This window comes from Manihot esculenta, chromosome 14 (genome assembly GCF_001659605.2).
Source record: "Manihot esculenta cultivar AM560-2 chromosome 14, M.esculenta_v8, whole genome shotgun sequence".
Classification (NCBI taxonomy): domain Eukaryota; kingdom Viridiplantae; phylum Streptophyta; class Magnoliopsida; order Malpighiales; family Euphorbiaceae; genus Manihot; species Manihot esculenta.
This window is the reverse complement of record NC_035174.2, coordinates 10,863,861-10,880,323: the sequence shown is the minus strand read 5'-3', so window position 1 is coordinate 10,880,323 and position 16,463 is coordinate 10,863,861. Positions and strand designations below refer to the sequence as shown.

The 16,463-nt window shown below is 28.5% G+C and overlaps 2 protein-coding genes across 3 annotated transcripts; both read left to right on the top strand.

Annotated features, from left to right (window-relative positions):
* Nucleotides 1–1,955: 1,955 nt before the first annotated feature.
* On the top strand, nt 1,956–3,536 carry LOC110599929 (auxin-responsive protein IAA9). The gene is made up of 4 exons (XM_021736556.2): nt 1,956–2,531; nt 2,749–3,011; nt 3,096–3,177; nt 3,292–3,536. The coding sequence occupies exons 1-4, from the start codon at nt 2,176–2,178 to the stop codon at nt 3,356–3,358; spliced, it is 768 nt and encodes a 255-aa protein (XP_021592248.1). The 5' UTR covers nt 1,956–2,175; the 3' UTR covers nt 3,359–3,536.
* A 3,554-nt stretch (nt 3,537–7,090) lies between these two features.
* LOC110599928 (beta-1,4-mannosyl-glycoprotein 4-beta-N-acetylglucosaminyltransferase) lies at nt 7,091–11,759 on the top strand. 2 transcript variants are annotated; one of them, XM_043950481.1, is made up of 3 exons: nt 7,091–7,785; nt 8,683–8,985; nt 10,351–11,759. In XM_043950481.1, the coding sequence occupies exon 3, from the start codon at nt 10,444–10,446 to the stop codon at nt 11,533–11,535; it is 1,092 nt and encodes a 363-aa protein (XP_043806416.1). In that variant the 5' UTR covers nt 7,091–7,785; nt 8,683–8,985; nt 10,351–10,443; the 3' UTR covers nt 11,536–11,759. The 2 variants fall into 2 exon arrangements, with proteins under 2 accessions (XP_043806416.1, XP_043806415.1); XM_043950480.1 differs by lacking the exon at nt 8,683–8,985 and having other exon boundaries at nt 7,092–7,785.
* Nucleotides 11,760–16,463: the final 4,704 nt, after the last annotated feature.

Genomic DNA, 16,463 nt, shown 5'->3' with positions numbered 1-16,463 from the left:
TCTGGTTTTTAGCTTTTCTATTGACAACCAAACAAGCCATAGGGGAAATGGATTTGTTTATTTATTTTATATGATTTGTTTCTCTCCTTTTGAGCAAAGATGAAGTCATTTAGCAACATTATTTTATTGGATTATAACTAAAATGAACACAAAAAGAACCAATTTGTGAATATTATTTGTTGTTGAAAGTTGTATCGTCACCTTTTGGAACAATTGTTCTTTTGTGGAAATTGTGGATTTCTAAGCCTGTCTATCATTAATAATACCCATAAGACATGGACCCATCCATATTTAATTGGATTTTTTTAAAAAAATATATTTAATTGGCTTATTATCAAACATAAAAAATATTTTTAATAATTTAATAACTGTCTATTTTTAGTTTATTTTAATAGTTTTTTATATAAAATAATAGAAGAAACACAACTTATTCAAAGTTTTGACTTTTACAATGAGCTTTTATTTATTGTTAAAATGTTAACATTAAATTAGTATTTAAAATAATAATTTACTATCTAGTTATTATCTTCTCATTATTAACATTTTCATCTACTTATTAAAATAAAAAGACTATATAAGACATGTAAAATTTAATTTTAGTCTAATAAATAAAAATATTTATATTTATAAAAAAAATTAATTACAAAATACATGGAAATATCAATCTGGTTGACAAAAAGTAAATCCTACATAATTTATTTTTCAAATATAATAATTATAAAATTTAAAAATTAAATAGTCAATAATTGTTTAGAAAAAATCAGTCCACGGGACAACTAGTGACGTAATTTTTTTAAGTTGTTAAATATATTATATATTTTCAAACATATTATTACGGAATATATAATTTAATATTATTTTCTTCTTTTAATATTTTTAATTTAAGTATATTAAATTACTTTTTTAATTCTTAATTATAATCTATTAATATATTATGTAATATGTTTAAAAAATAATACAGTTGAAAATACTTTTTGAAAGAAAGAAACTACACTCAGACCTGACAGTCAGATTACGAAACGTGTGGATGTTACGGAAGAGTGAGAAACATACGTGTCCAGCATTACTATGGCATTTAGTGACATGGACCCCACCTCCTCCTTCTTTTATTCAATTTTCTCTGTCTTGAATCTTGTGGGTCCCCATGGACCACTTAGTTCTCAAGCTTTCCACTCTCCCTTTACCAACCGTGTCCAGCAAGTGAAGACAAAACTTAATGCCCAAGTCTGTGCCCAAGTGGAGAAGTCGTGTGCAGAAATTTTATAACGAAGCAGGTTTATATATATATATATATATATATAAGCTGTATTATAATTATTATTTATAGTGAATTTTATATAAATTTATTATAATTAATATAAATAATTGTATAGTATAATTTTTCGTGACTTATTATTCTTTTGTTTCCTATAAAATTATCAAATTTGCAGTTTTAACCTTTTATATTATAAATCAGATATTCAATCATTAAATTAGCATTCAGCATTTTTTTCCCATATGTTGTAATTGAACTGCAGTTTCAATCATTATCCTATTTCAAATTTAAATTAAAAAATTTATTAAATTGAAGAACACTTATTTAAAAATGTTTTGCATTTTAGTTAAATATATGTGGGTAAGATTGTTCCAAACGGTTTTAGGTGATCATTTCACAATAACTCAAATGTTTTTCTACTAAATCAGTGTCATTAACTTATTTGTATGTGAAATAAAGTTCGATTCAAATGAAACAGTATACATTTATTACTGATAGAGGGATGGTGAATGTGTATGATTTTCAAAAGAAAATATCTAAATAAATAAAATAATGATATAAAATGTACTTAAAAAGGAAAAGAAATCAGAAGACACGTGTGTTGCGTGCGCGTGGTGTGACAATTAGAACAGTGTGCGGGTACCGAAAACAACGAGAGAAAAAAGAGAAGGAACAAAGGAGGGGCAACTGGGTCGGCTAAAATTGTAGCATTGATGTAGACACCTTAGCTACTGTCTCCTCTCTCTCCCGCCCCTCGCTTCCCTTCTCCCTCCTCCTGTCTCGGACTTTTTTTTAATCTCTTTCTATTAAATCCCTTCCTTCCACATCAAAAGCCTCGCTCTTCCAAATCCCCGTTTCTTGTTCTTGTTCTTGTTCTTGTTGTTTTCTGTTTATTTTATTTGTTTTCTTCTTGTTGGATCATGGAGCTTCAACTGGGTCTCGCTCTTCCCACCCATACTATCAGGGGCTTGGACCTAAATACCTATACTTTCGAGCCTAGCAAAGATGCGGGTGGCTCGAGCCAACTGATGATCAATCAGGCTAGCCTTCAACTCGGTGGTCCATGGCAAAGAGCATGTTCTGACGATGATGATAATGATGATGATGATTTTAGTAGCAACCAGCAGCAAAAACGTAGTTTTAGTGATGCTTTCGAGGAGATCACAGACGTGCCTCGAACGTTGCCTCTTTTGCTTTGGAATAAACAGCCTAACGATGATGATGACGACGACGACCTTAAAGATCATCAGAAGAGCTTCCACTTTGCCTTTAACAAGTACTTTCTTTTTCTCTCTCTCTGTGTCTGCTTGTCTTTTTCTGTCTAGTGCACTCTGACGTGCAACTGAGAGTTAATTCTGCAGCTCTCGATCTCTCTCAACTGTTATATTGCACTCGTTCTTTCTTTTTTTTCATAACTGAATCAGTTAGTTTCTTTGGTGCAATCTTGAAGATTGAGAGGTTGATATCATATATTTTGTATTTTGTTTGAGCAGCGTTGATGGAGATAGTGATGGAATCGTGGGGTGGCCACCGATTAAGTTCCGGAGGAAGAAGATTAGCCCCCGGAGTAAAAGAAATGGAGACCAGAACAATCAGTCGGTGGATAATGGGTGTCCAGATTGTCATGGCAAGCCGTCAAATTCCATGTACGTTAAGGTGAAGGTGGAAGGAGACGCCATAGGAAGGAAAATAGACCTAAGCCTCTATGATTCTTTTCAAGACCTTAAACAAACCTTGCTTGGCATGTTTGGAATCTGTAAGTATATAAAACTAATATATAATTAATTAGTTAATTAAATAAAAGGGTCTTTCTTCAATTTTTGCTCCTGTTCTTGAACAGCTCAAGAGAATTCCACCAGCTATAAACTGACATTTCAAGACAGGGATGGTGACTGGCTGCTTGCTGATGATGTATCGTGGAGGTTAGTGTATGAAAATTTTCAATCTGGAGTGCAATTTTCTAAATTTGCAGAGGTTTTAATTTATGGGGTTTGGAGAATTTATAATAATTTAATAAAAGTTTTCTGATTTTGTAGAAGCTTCATTTGGTCAGTCCAACGCCTGAAATTGATGAGGAGCAGGTGTGGAAGTGAGCAGGATTGATGAAATGGGACTGGTAGCAACTTTAATTAATAGGACCCCAGATAGGAAGGGTCCCCGGCTATTGCTTGCTACTTTGAATTTTGATTAATGCCTGTGTGTAATATGTAGTCAATGGATAAGACGCTAGTTAAACGAATACCTTCCACGTCTAACAAAAATTGATTGATGTTTTTTTGAAGTTATGCGTTTTTTTGAAAAATATAACTATTAATTAAAAAAATAAAAAAAATTTACCGACAAACCAATTAATAATCATTTACAGACTGTTTGTACCGTTTATTAATGGAAATTTATATTTTTATTTTTATTTGATATATAAATAAATAAAATTTATTAATTTAATAATAATTTGACATTGAAACAATTTCCTATCAACTACTAATTTCTCAAAAATTTATTTTAATTAACTTTTTTATTAATTTTATTGGTTGCAGTGGAAGAAATTAATTATTTTTAATTTTAAAATATAAAAATTTACTTATTATTTTGTATAAAATTTTAATAATTAAAAAAATATTATATAGCCGTGATATAAAAAAATTATTAATTAATTTTTTAATTTTAAAAAATATATTAAAATATTTTTAATATTTTAAAAAATTTATTAATTAAATTTTTTATCAGTTTTAGTTGTAAAATATAATATTAATTTTTTTTTTAAATTAAAAAATTAACTAGTGAATTTCTTATATTATTTGGATTAGATAATAATTTTTTCATAATTAAAATGTAATTTACCAGTTGAAGTGTATTAGTTCCCTTGCTTCTCGTCTGTGTGTATTCCTCACTCTCTTAATTTGTAGTAATATCAATTTAAATTGTTAAATTGCTCAAAGACTTCAATTTATATTTAATTGACCCTTGTTGTTAATTTGGATGTGTAATATCCTAAAATTGCAAGGGCTAATGAGTAATATATAAGAATTTTAACTCATTGTTTAACACAAATGATTTTACAATAAAAAAATAAATAAATTAACTTTTATAAAATCATTTATAGTTTTATTTCCATATATAACAAAAATTTTCAAGTTAATAAATTTTAAATTATTTTATTTTAAATAAAAATTTTAAAAAAATTTATTTAAATTGAAATCTTATAAAATTAATAATTTCAATCGAAAGATAAGTGAATTAAAAATGGTGTCTTAAAATAAAGAAAACAGAGTAAAAGGGGAGGTAGAGTAAGCAACTTTTCATAGATATTTAAAATTTTCTAACAAACTAGCTTATACGGCAAAGACTAAAAAGTAAAAGTTAAGTAGGTTAATTTATAATTAAAGAAATAAAAAATCATTCGATTAAACTATTAAATAATTATGAAAAGTAGGTAAAAATATAAATATTTAAAATTTTAAAGTTGAAATTTTATTAATATAATCATATATTTGCTTTTAAAAAAAAAATAGAACTAATCCCATCCATCGAATTAAAGATGTCAAAACAATCATAGCCTTACATATGTTAAGAAAGGAATTAAAATGGGTGGAAAGGAAAAAAGGAAATATATTATCTGCCTTAGCTCTCAACCATGACCGAAAGTTCTTCCATAGAAAGTTAGGTTTAGCTTTCACCATTTCTTTCATCTTTCACCAATTTCTTCCAGAAAATCAAAAGATCTTTCCATTCAAATAGCATTCTAAATTAAAGATTTAATAAAGGAACTTTAAAATGAAAAGATCCTTAATTCATTCATCAACCCCTTTCTTTTTCCTCTCTCATCAATTTCTTTTTTTTTTTCTAGCAATAATATATTGTGTGATTATTAATTTAAATTTCAATACATTATTAACACATATGTTTAAAATTTTAAATCAAAAAAGTTTAAATTTATTATTAAAAATTAAAAATTTTTAATATAAAAATAATTAATACAAACGATTTGAATTTTTTGATTCCATAGGTCTATAGATAATGAATTATACTATATCAACTAAAATATGAAATAATTAAACCTCATATATATGTCTCATAGTCATATGGACATATGAATATGAAGCTCACCAAGTAGTTGATGAAATAGCAAAGAGAGATAGTGGGCCTTTGCTTGGATTGCAGAGTCGCTCTATGCTAGAGAGATAGTCTTCCTTAGATGTTAAAGTGTTTTGGGATTTAGTTACACAAAATGAAAAAAAAATTGAAGAAATTGATATCGATAAAAGAGAAGAAGAAGAAAAGAAATGAACAAATAAGAAAAGCAGAAGAAGAAACAAGAAGAAGAACAAGAAGGAAATAAAGAAAGCAATGACATAGTATGCGACGAATGGATTAAGGGATTCATTTAAGATGTAGATTTAGAGATTTTTTTTTTAAAAAGCAACGTACATTTATAGATTTTAAATTTTCATATTTAAACCGGATTGAATTTAGGATTCATTCTAAATAGAAAGTTTAGATTTTAAATTTGGGATTATAATAATAGTAGTTAATGTTTTAAAATATATATTTAATGAGAGTTAAGAAATTATTTATGTGATTTTAATAAATATTTAAAAAAGTAAATACATAATAGAAATATGATATTTTTATCGATTTAAAATTAATTAACATAACTTTAAATTTCGATTATAAAATTCATTACAAACATTAAAGTTTTAGCTTTTATATTCCTTTCTCTCACTTTTGTCTTAAAGAGAGATTTTTTCTTAAAAGTTTTTTCGGAGTTTCAGAAGTTCTCCTAAAATAGATTTATTTTTTCTGCTCAAGGTAGATTGTAAATATCTTTTATTTTTATTTTTTATTTGTAAATTGGTGGAGTGATATTAGGGAGATTTAGTTTCTAAATATGCTTTTATTAGATTTGTGTGATTATTACATGCACGGACTCTTGGTGGTTTAGAAATTGAAAATTGTCGAACATGCAGATTCGATAGAAAAGAGCTATGGTCATCTCGAAAACATTAATGATGTTGGATCTGGCTTGTTCTGATTCTTAAGACTTCTAGTGAAAATAAGAGCTCTACTTGCTCTTTTCTTATTGGTCTTGGAGAAAATAGACATATCATTTTTTCTTTGTTCAAGTTTGATAGAAGATGAAGTCAAGCCATGTTTGCTATTGATACTTTTGCAGGAGTCTCGAAGGTCCATGAGCTGTGAGCGAGATGTCTGAGAGTTCTACCACCTCCATCTTTCTATAACATTTTAAAAGATTTATGATTTCTCGTTATAATTTTTATTTTTTTAGACTCTAAATCAACTCTGATTCTTTTTAACTCTAATTATTGTGTTTATTTATTTTATGTACATTGTATATAAATACAAAATTTTACTATCACCTATTTTTTATTTTTTATATGGTTAACGGTGCCGTTAAATTCTAAATTCCTATTTATCTAATAAATGTTATTTTTAATAAAATTTTTTTATATATGATTAGATAAATTAATTTAAAAATTAATTATAATTGAAATAAATTTAAAATGTGAAACTTTAATGTAAAAAAAAGAAATTAAAGTTTTACCTATAATGTTCATTGAAGTTAAAATTTTAAATTTTTATCTCCAATAAAATATAAATTGTAATCCGTTATTTATATTTTAATATTTAACTTTTTTTTATCACGGAATAAAAAGTGCAGTTTCAAAACACAAAAGGACAAAATAAACCGGAAAGTACACGGGAAAATTTACCAAAGACAAAAAAAATTAAAAAAAAACAAAACAAGCAAACCAAGCTCAATTATACTAAATCAAATCAAATAAAAGCTAACCCAATAAAATCGAACCCAAATCCAAACCAACTAACCCGACGAACTATCAATCCTGCTGCACTAGCATCCACCCAGACACCAAACCAATCCACTACTGGAATCGCCGACTCAAGCATCGAATCAGTTCGATTCACCACTGGAGTCGTTGATAGCAAGACGCCTACAGCATCAAAGTCATCGCCAGAACTTGCCATGTAGTCATCTGTTTCGAAGTCATCGCTTGGAGTTTATGGTCATTTGGCTTTGACTTACCTCTCAAACGCCGTACTTTAATCTTCAATAGTCACGTCCTTAATTTCATCGGCTCGCCAGTGTTACTCCTCTAGAGCAAAACCAAAAGATCTAATATCCAATCCGGTAACACTTTCTCCACGTAAACGTTCACTGTTTTAGAGCTTTAACTATTAGTGGTCTTGACCATAGACCATAGAAGATAATTCCTCCCCCCCCCCCCCCCCCCTCCCCCAACACACACACACACAATATCTCCTTGGTCTTCCCTTCGTCAACCCATTACGTGTCTTTCTTTTGTTACCCTTTTCTCTCCATATAACGTTCTCACTTACCTCTCTGGCTCTGAGGCAAATGGCTTCAACTTTTAACTATTTTTTCAAGAATTGGAAATGGCGGAAGGGATTAAATTGTAATTTTACATGAGCTGGCGGGAATTTCTTAAGAGGGGTTTTAGTAATATCGCCATCCGCGAACTTTCATTAAGGTATTTTATTTCTATTTTCGTTATTATTTCCTTTAAAAAGCATTCAGTTTCTTCTTCCCCTTTCTATGATTTTTTTTCGTAAAAAATTTATTTTCTCGAATTTGAATTGAATTTCGATTTCTAAATTATACTCTTTTTTTTTTTTTTCACTCGATAACAGTTAGGGTTTCATTGTTGTGATTAAGGTTTTTGTTGATTTTGATTTTTTTTAGATTAATTTCTTCTTTTTAAGGCAAATATTTGGGTATTGAACTTGCATACGGAATTTCAGCTGTAGAATGAGAAAAGAAAGAAAATGGGATTCAAATATTATTTATTTGAATTGAATTGGAGTGATAAAGTTTTCTTCTTTTGCATTTTGTTGAAAAGTAGACTTATGGGTATTGTAGTCTTCAAACATTGACATCTTATTCTCCCCTCACTTTGAATTTTTTAATGGTAGATTTGAGCTATCAACAGTTTCTTTGCCCAGGAAGATATCAATCTCTTTCATACCTAATTGCTTGTTATGTATACCAACCTACGGTTATGTCATCTCAAATTCTGAATAATAGATTTCACGTTAAATAGATTCCAACATTGATTCTTTGTTAGCATTGTGAAGCTCTAATTAATGAATTTTTTATTTGAAGTGCTGATTAATGTACTAGCTGTATAGTCAACTCTGTATTATTTTTATTTCATACCTATTCAAAGAAATTTTGTGTTACCGTAGACACTAGGATCCATTATGAAATAGGCTTTTTTATTTGAAAATGTTTATTTATTCAACAAATATTTTTATCAGTAGTTTATTTCTTGCCTTACATTTATTGCCACCCATTTCAAGCGTGTCCCCAGTTTTACTTTCTTCTACTATCTTTGTGAGTGGTCTAATAAGATTCTCTTTCTTATCAGGAATTATTTTCTATTCCTTGGATCATTCCCTGGATTATGAGAAGAGAAATAGTTTTATTTAGTAGTCATAAATTAAATTAGATTCAGGTTGTTTGACCTGGATAGCTGTTAACACTTCATGTGTAAATTTCTGCTATATATTTACACTTCCAAAGGAATAGCTGGGAGAACAGGAACGAATCCATGGGTCTATCAGCAGTTGGTGACACAATCAGCTCTCCTCTCAGATTTCTGTACATAGATTATCTATTACAAGAATAACCTTCTTTTGCCACCAGCTTTGAGCTGTTCTTTTGTGACCAGGTTTATTTCAGTAACAAATTCCCTGTTCCTGATTTATACATTTGTTTTTAGTAGCTGAGTTCATTGCATGTTGTCTTTGATAGGATAATTCACATAAGTTACTTAAGGGTGCATATTGACTACTGATTGATTTTAGCATTAATAGCATTAATGACATTATGACAATGCACATGTGTCATGCATATCATGTATACTTAGCAGCTGCTTGGTTGCTTAGCCTAATGCTTGAAAAACCAAGAAAGTTGCCCCTTGCATAGTCAATTGTGATGGTTTTATCACCAAAATGCTCTGTGGATATTCCACTCTAGCATGGAATGCAGTATTTCACATTCTCATTTTACGTGTGGTGTATAAGCTATCCTTATAGATTTAATAGTTTAATCTATGTGTTTTTTCTTCAGTTGGAAGTGACGTTGACTTTGAGATGTGTATAATAGTGTCTACTTAAGCACCAAATTAATTGTGGAAAAGCACTTGCATGAATGTGAAGTATTTATAATTTGAATTGACTCAGTGATAATCTCCTTCTTGCTATCACAGAGATATGTGATTGATTTCTATCATATGAGAAAGTGGGTGTGCTTGAAATTGTCTAATGATGAGCCATTTGTTTTCTGAACTCTCAGAAGTTTCAGCACTTCCTTCCACTTTGTTGTTATTTGCTCACTTGTTAGTCCTTGCATCAGCCATGTGTTTCTTCCATGCCTTCTGATTTTATTTTGTGGACCATTTCTTTGGCTTTGTATTTGTTTTCCTAAGCACTGCTCTGTAAAAATCAAAGAATTTCCAATGCTGTGGTGTTTGTTTTTCTCAGTGCCATACATGTGAGACCTTTTGTTTGATATCCAAGGGGTGAATTATTTTTGTGGATTATTTTAATTGAAAATTTGATATGAGTTATGCCCATCCATGTTGAAGAAGGATCCTCATGTGTGTTTTGTTTATCCTATGTTTCTAATTTCTACACAACTTGGCAATTCAACACATCATTTTGGTCTCAACCAGGAATTTATGTTGTGCTTCTGTGCTTGCCTTAAATTTTAGTTTGTGATTTTGTTTAGCTAGGCAGTTACCATGGTAGTGCACCATTCCTGGCCTGGCTTGTCATTCAACTGTCTCGTTCCTTCTGAACTTTGGAACTATGGAGTTTGAAAATTTTTCTCTCTTAACTTTTGATCCATTTGAACTTATATTTTGTTTGATTCATCGATAGGATTTACTTAGCACTGTATTCTGAAGCTCTTGTATTCAACTTTTATGTTTTTCATAAAAAACAAAAAAATTTATAATCATTCTTATTAAACAATTTATTGAACTACATGTTACTGTTATTCTAGTCGTTTTTAACTCCTGAATGTTGTGCAGGTGATTACTACGAGTATAGCCATGATTCTCAGGGTAATTGTATTGGGACTAATATGTCAGTAATTCTACCTCAGGATCCTTCCACTTCAAAGCATGGCCCCTCGACCTCTCCGCTTAAGCTCCAAAACAGCACCTTGGAGGCTTCTTTTTATTATACTTCTGGTTATTGTGCCAATTTGTGTTATTGGAATCTTCACATATGCCCAGAAACTATCCTATTTTTTTCGTCCACTTTGGGATAATCGCCCTCCTCCTTTCAAGCGCCTACCTCACTTTTATGCGGAGAATGTCTCAATGGAACGTCTTTGCAGTCTTCATGGCTGGTCCCTACTCACTGAACCTCGTCGTGTCTTTGATGGCATCATCTTCAGCAATGAACTAGACATTCTTGAGATCAGATGGCGTGAGCTTCATCCCTACATCACTAAATTTGTGCTCCTGGAGTCCAATACCACTTTCACAGGCATTCCTAAACCACTCATCTTTGCCTCAAACCAGGAGCAATTTGCCTTTGCTAAGGACAAGATCATCCATGGTGTATTTTCAGGTCGTACTGCTGGCCGCAGGTCACATGAAGATCCTTTTGTACTCGAGTCAGAGCAGCGGGCAGCTATGAATAGTTTGCTTCTTCAAGCAGGGATATCAAATGGTGACTTACTTATTATGTCAGACACTGATGAAATTCCAAGCCCTCACACTGTGAAACTGCTACAATGGTGCGATGGAATACCACCAGTCTTGCATCTAGAGTTGAAGCATTACATGTACTCATTTGAATTCCCAGTAGACTACAGTAGCTGGCGTGCCACGATCCATACTTATGGCCCTTGGACCCGATACCGGCATTCACGTCAAACCGACCTTATATTTTCTGATGCTGGATGGCATTGTAGCTTTTGTTTTCGACGACTTCAGGAAATTGTGTTCAAGATGACTGCTTATAGTCATGCAGATAGAGTGAGGAGAAAAGATTATCTAAATTACTCTAGGATTCAGAAACTCATTTGCAGTGGAGATGATCTGTTTGATATGCTTCCAGAGGAGTACACTTTTCAGGAGTTGATTAAGAAGATGGGTTCAATACCTCATTCAGCTTCTGCTGTTCATCTTCCTGCATATCTGATACAGAATGCTGATAAGTTTAGGTTTCTTCTTCCTGGGGGCTGTTTACGATCGCCGGAATGAAGGTTTCTGATGCGCCCTAAACAATAAGCCGAAAAAAAAAAAAGATTAGTGCAATACTAGCTTTGTCTTGCTTTATTTTCCATTTTAGTCTTAGAAGTGCATAATTTATAGGGGATACAAAGGCTGTATCACCCACATATCATGTATTAGAAGTTACAAGATTATTCAGTTTACGTGTAATACACGTCTTCCATTAATATTGAGTTGGAGCAGTTGTTGAGCGACGTAACTTTTTCACTCATCAAACTAAATTTTAGCCTATTTGGCATTGTGGTTTAGAGTCAAAAAGTGCTTTTGAAAAAAAATTAACGTGGTTGGAAATGCCAATTTTAAAAAAGTCTTGTTATTTGGTATTCTTGCAACTGAAACTTATCAAATTTAATTTTAAATTAGTTTTTAATATATTTAGGAAAAATGATTTTTCTCTCTAATTACAATGGTAAATATCTCCTAGTTAAACAATATGTCTCTAGTATATGTTGATTGGAAGAGACAAGTGGAATAAGCTTTAGAAAGAAAGAAAGAATCTCCCCTTAAAGCTAGAGAGAGAAAAAGCCTTATTAAGTGCAGAAAGTGCTTTTTTGCACCGTCCATGGCTTCCAAGTCAAGTGCTTCGAAATTTCCTAAATCTTGTTTTTTATTATTATTTTTTTTCCTTCAATTTCTTACTCATTTTCATTTTGTTATTCTTTGCAAATTCAACCGTTAGTATTTCTTGGACCATTTCAATCAGTCCAATTATTTTATATACTAAAAATGCAATTGTTAGACGGAACCCTTTTTTTTAAATTGTCCATTTTAACCTATTAATTTATAAAATTGTAACTTAATTTTCCTTTTATTGTTTTTTTACTTTTCTATAAGTGAAAAATAAAAAATATATATTTTTATTTTCCTTTATTTGAGAAAAGACAGAGGTGGAAAGAAAATGATTACATGTTTATAAATTTATCATTTTTTTATTTTTTAATTCTTTTGTTGTTTATGTTGAGATATATATGTAAATTTTAAATCAAAATATACATAATTTTTTTACTTTATTTCTAGATTGAAAAGAAAATAATTTTAAAAAGTAAATATTATTTTCCTTTCCTTATTTATTTTCTTCTCTTTTAAGTGAAATTTCTTATTATTTTCTTTGGTTATTTCCTTTTCCTCTAATTTCCCATATGATCTTATAAATTAATTTGAAACAATGACCTTATTTAATATATTTTTTTAAAATACAAAATTAATTAATAATTTTTTTATATTATAAAAATGAAATAGTTAATTTTTTAATAAAATTAAGAAAAAAGTTGACTGAATTTGTGGGGACGGGATACATTGACGACTTCAAAGGAAAGCGACGTTTGTTGTTATTACTGAAGTCTTTTTGGGGAATAGGCTTTTTTTTTCTTTCTTGCTTTCTTTTTAATACAAATTTCAATATATGAAAACGTAAAATTAATTAGTTTAAACCCTCCCATGCATGTTAAAAAATAATAGAAAAATTAAAAAATTTAAATTGTAATCATGATTTTTCTTTTTTATTTTGGAAATCTATTTTCAAAACATTAATAAAATTTAGTGATAATTTTATGTAAAAGATTTAAAAATAAACATCAATACAATATAAAATGTAAATATTTAAATATAACAATATGATGGAAAAACCTAAGGATCACTTACTAATCCTCCTCATTGATTTTTAATCGGTAAAAAATCAAATTTAATTTTAAATTATATAGTAAAATTAGAAATATTAATTTTTTTTTATTTAAATTTATTATTATACTATCATTAAAGTTCATTTAAAATTAAATATAATTTAATATTTTTAATTTTACTATATAATTTAAAGATAAATTTGACTTTTTATTACTTTCAATTATCATAAATTAGTTGACTGAGTGAAAATAATGATGATGAAGAAGAGGATGAAGATGTAGTTGAAGTGGAAATTCTGTTGCTTTATAAGATGTAGCTTTTTGAGATTTGAGTTGCTCTTTCACTATCACTTCCAAACTTCAACAACTCCAACGGTAAAAATATAGGAATATTTTGGTCATTTTAAAAAAATTTCTTATTTATTAACTACTTAATACTTGTATTTTAGTGAAATTAATTTTTTAATTTTAAAAATATATCGAATAATTTCAAACTGTTAACTGTATAATTTATATTTTTAAAAAATTTTAATTATATAATATTTTTATTTATTTATTATTAACTGAAATTATTAAAATACCTTATTTTTAATTAATCTTTTTTTTTTTAAAATAGGGGTTGGAGGAGTCGAACCTTAGACCTCTCAAGACTACAAAGATGCACTTTCCACTAGATTAAGTCTCGGAGTGCTTTTAATTAATCTTTATAATCTCAAAATATAAATATGCAATCTCTGAAATTTCAAAATTATGAATTTTTATTCCATGTAAGTTATAAGTAGTTAATCCCTTCAAGTTTAAAATAAAAGAAGTCAATTGCCCCCTTTTGATAATTTTCAATAGAAAATTCATTTTTAAATTTAATATTTCTAAATAGAAATTAGAAGTCAATTGCCCCCGTTTGATAAGGAAAGAATGGTCTAAAATCCTAAGGCAATAAAACAATTGAGAAAATTCCCTCGCCAAAAATTAGAGGGAGAGAAAACAGTTGAGGCGTGGTCGGTCAAAGAGCATGTGATGTGACTACAGATCATAGAAAGGAGACTCATATGGGCCGCACCGTAGGTAAAAGAGAGCGTCCACATGTGAGCACAACTCCTCTCTCTTTCTTTTCTAGATAAATACAAATCCATCTGATTAGAACCGTCTAACTTGTCTTGCGTCACACCGAAATGACGTGTGGTTCTATTCTATACTTGCAGACGATAAAATGTTTTTTATTTTATCGAAAAGCTACGATAATTTCAAAAGTACGATAAATTTAAACTATTTCAAATTATCAGTAGCAACACAGTTCTCTATAAAAAATAAAATAAATTGATAGACGCCTCTCACATCACATGCCTTTATTTTAATAGTATAATATAATATCAGCAAGACTTTTTCCAATGCTTTAAAAAGTTTTTTAAAATTAAAATATTAACTAATAAATTTTATTAAATTCAAAAGATTAAATAATAATTTTTTTATAATATAAAGTACTGTGTTAAATTCAAATGAAATGACATTATTATTTTTTTTAATTTATAATTTTATATTAGTATCTATTATCCAATATTCATCTCCAATATATAATTATCTCTAAATAAAAAAAATAATCATTAGATTTTGACCAATTAAAAAATATTAATTATGGCCATATCCCTTTTTTGTCTTGCAAATTTCACATGGTAAGCACTCAAGAATTAATCATTACAAATCTGTATGATTCAAAATACAGAAATATAATTAATTACATACAAATGAAAATATTATTTTAATTAATTAATTTTCTTCATAGCCATTGAGATCCATACCTTTGCTATCCATGACTTTTAATTTCAACACAGATATTTAATATAAAAAACTACAACCTAAATAAAGTTTAATTGTTTTTTTTTTAAGTATTAGATTCAAATGAAATCTAATAAATAGTTTTATTTGAAGTAAATTAATCTTTCATATTATTCTACATGTTGTTATTATTATTTAAATAAATTACTATTTAGTTCATACAATATAAAAAAATTTACTAATCAATTCTTTAATTTTTAAAAATATATTAAAATATTATTAATATTTTAAAAAGTCTATTAATTAATTAATTTATTAATTTTAATAATTAAATATTATAAAAAATTTAAAATATCTCTTATATGAAAGAATTAAAATTAATAATTACATATTTTATGTATATAAAAAAATGTTAAATTATATATTTTAAAGCAATTTATTGAAAAAGCGTTTGCTTCGCTTGATTGCCGCAGCGCCACCGCACCTACCGCCCAAATAATTGTGTGAAGATTAATTAGGGAAATTATTCTACGGATTGAGTGAATAAAATCGTCTAATAAACTCAGAACATGTAATTTAAAATTTAAAAATATTTAAAATATAATAAAAATTCAAATATTAATTTAAAATTTAATTTTTTATTAATGAAGTATACAACTTAATTTATACCTCAGACTTATATAAAAATTTTCCGATTAATTTTCATTGTGGATAATAATTAATTATTTTCATTTATTTTCCCATCCCAAATTAAGAAATGATTGTTTAAATTATAGTCGGAAATTGAAGTATAAATAACATGACTAATCAGCGGGATTTCTCTTTTATTTTTATGCAACACGTGGACAAATATTAATAGTAATTAATTAAAAGTGAAAACTTAAATACATTGCTTTAACAGTAATTGCACGGTAAAAAAAATATTTATTTTTTAATTCGATTGCTTTTGCAGGCCATTTTTCAATTAATTTTATTATGGGAAACAAACTCGCCTTCATAATATTTTTTTTTATAAAAAAATGGAGAAAAGGGCATAGCTTTACCTATCATTCAACTGTATGAGTTCAAATTTATGATTTTGAATTTTTTAGGCAGAAATCTTTATTTTAATAATTATTTAAAATTTTAATTTTAAAAATAAAAAATTAATTTACATTCACATATTTAATTTAATAATGAGTAAATCTGAATAATTCGAAAAAATTTTAGATTCTATTTTTCGATATCTAACCTCTATTTTGAAAATTTTTATTTAAAAAAATGAAAAATTAATTTAGGAAATAAATTTATTGCAGTGATAATGAGGTTTGAGCATAATAATAAACCAAAATAAATATGAGGGATTTAAATTATGAGTATCCATATGAAGCAAAGAATAATTGTCCACATAGACGTGAAGAAGCAATTCCATTTATGGTGGCGCGTAAGATGCCAATTCAAAAAGTAGGTCAATGTGCGATTCAGAGCCACGACAGAGTCACATGCGATCCACGTGACACTAATCTC

What these genes read in the sequence shown, in the direction of transcription:
- LOC110599929 (XM_021736556.2), top strand. Translation starts at nt 2,176, where the DNA reads ATGGAGCTTCAACTGGGTCTCGCTCTTCCCACCCATACTATCAGGGGC. An exon ending in TTCCACTTTGCCTTTAACAA is followed by an intron (nt 2,532 to 2,748) that starts GTACTTTCTTTT and finishes TTGTTTGAGCAG; the next exon opens with CGTTGATGGAGATAGTGATG. An exon ending in GCTTGGCATGTTTGGAATCT is followed by an intron (nt 3,012 to 3,095) that starts GTAAGTATATAA and finishes GTTCTTGAACAG; the next exon opens with CTCAAGAGAATTCCACCAGC.
- LOC110599928 (XM_043950481.1), top strand. Translation starts at nt 10,444, where the DNA reads ATGGCCCCTCGACCTCTCCGCTTAAGCTCCAAAACAGCACCTTGGAGG.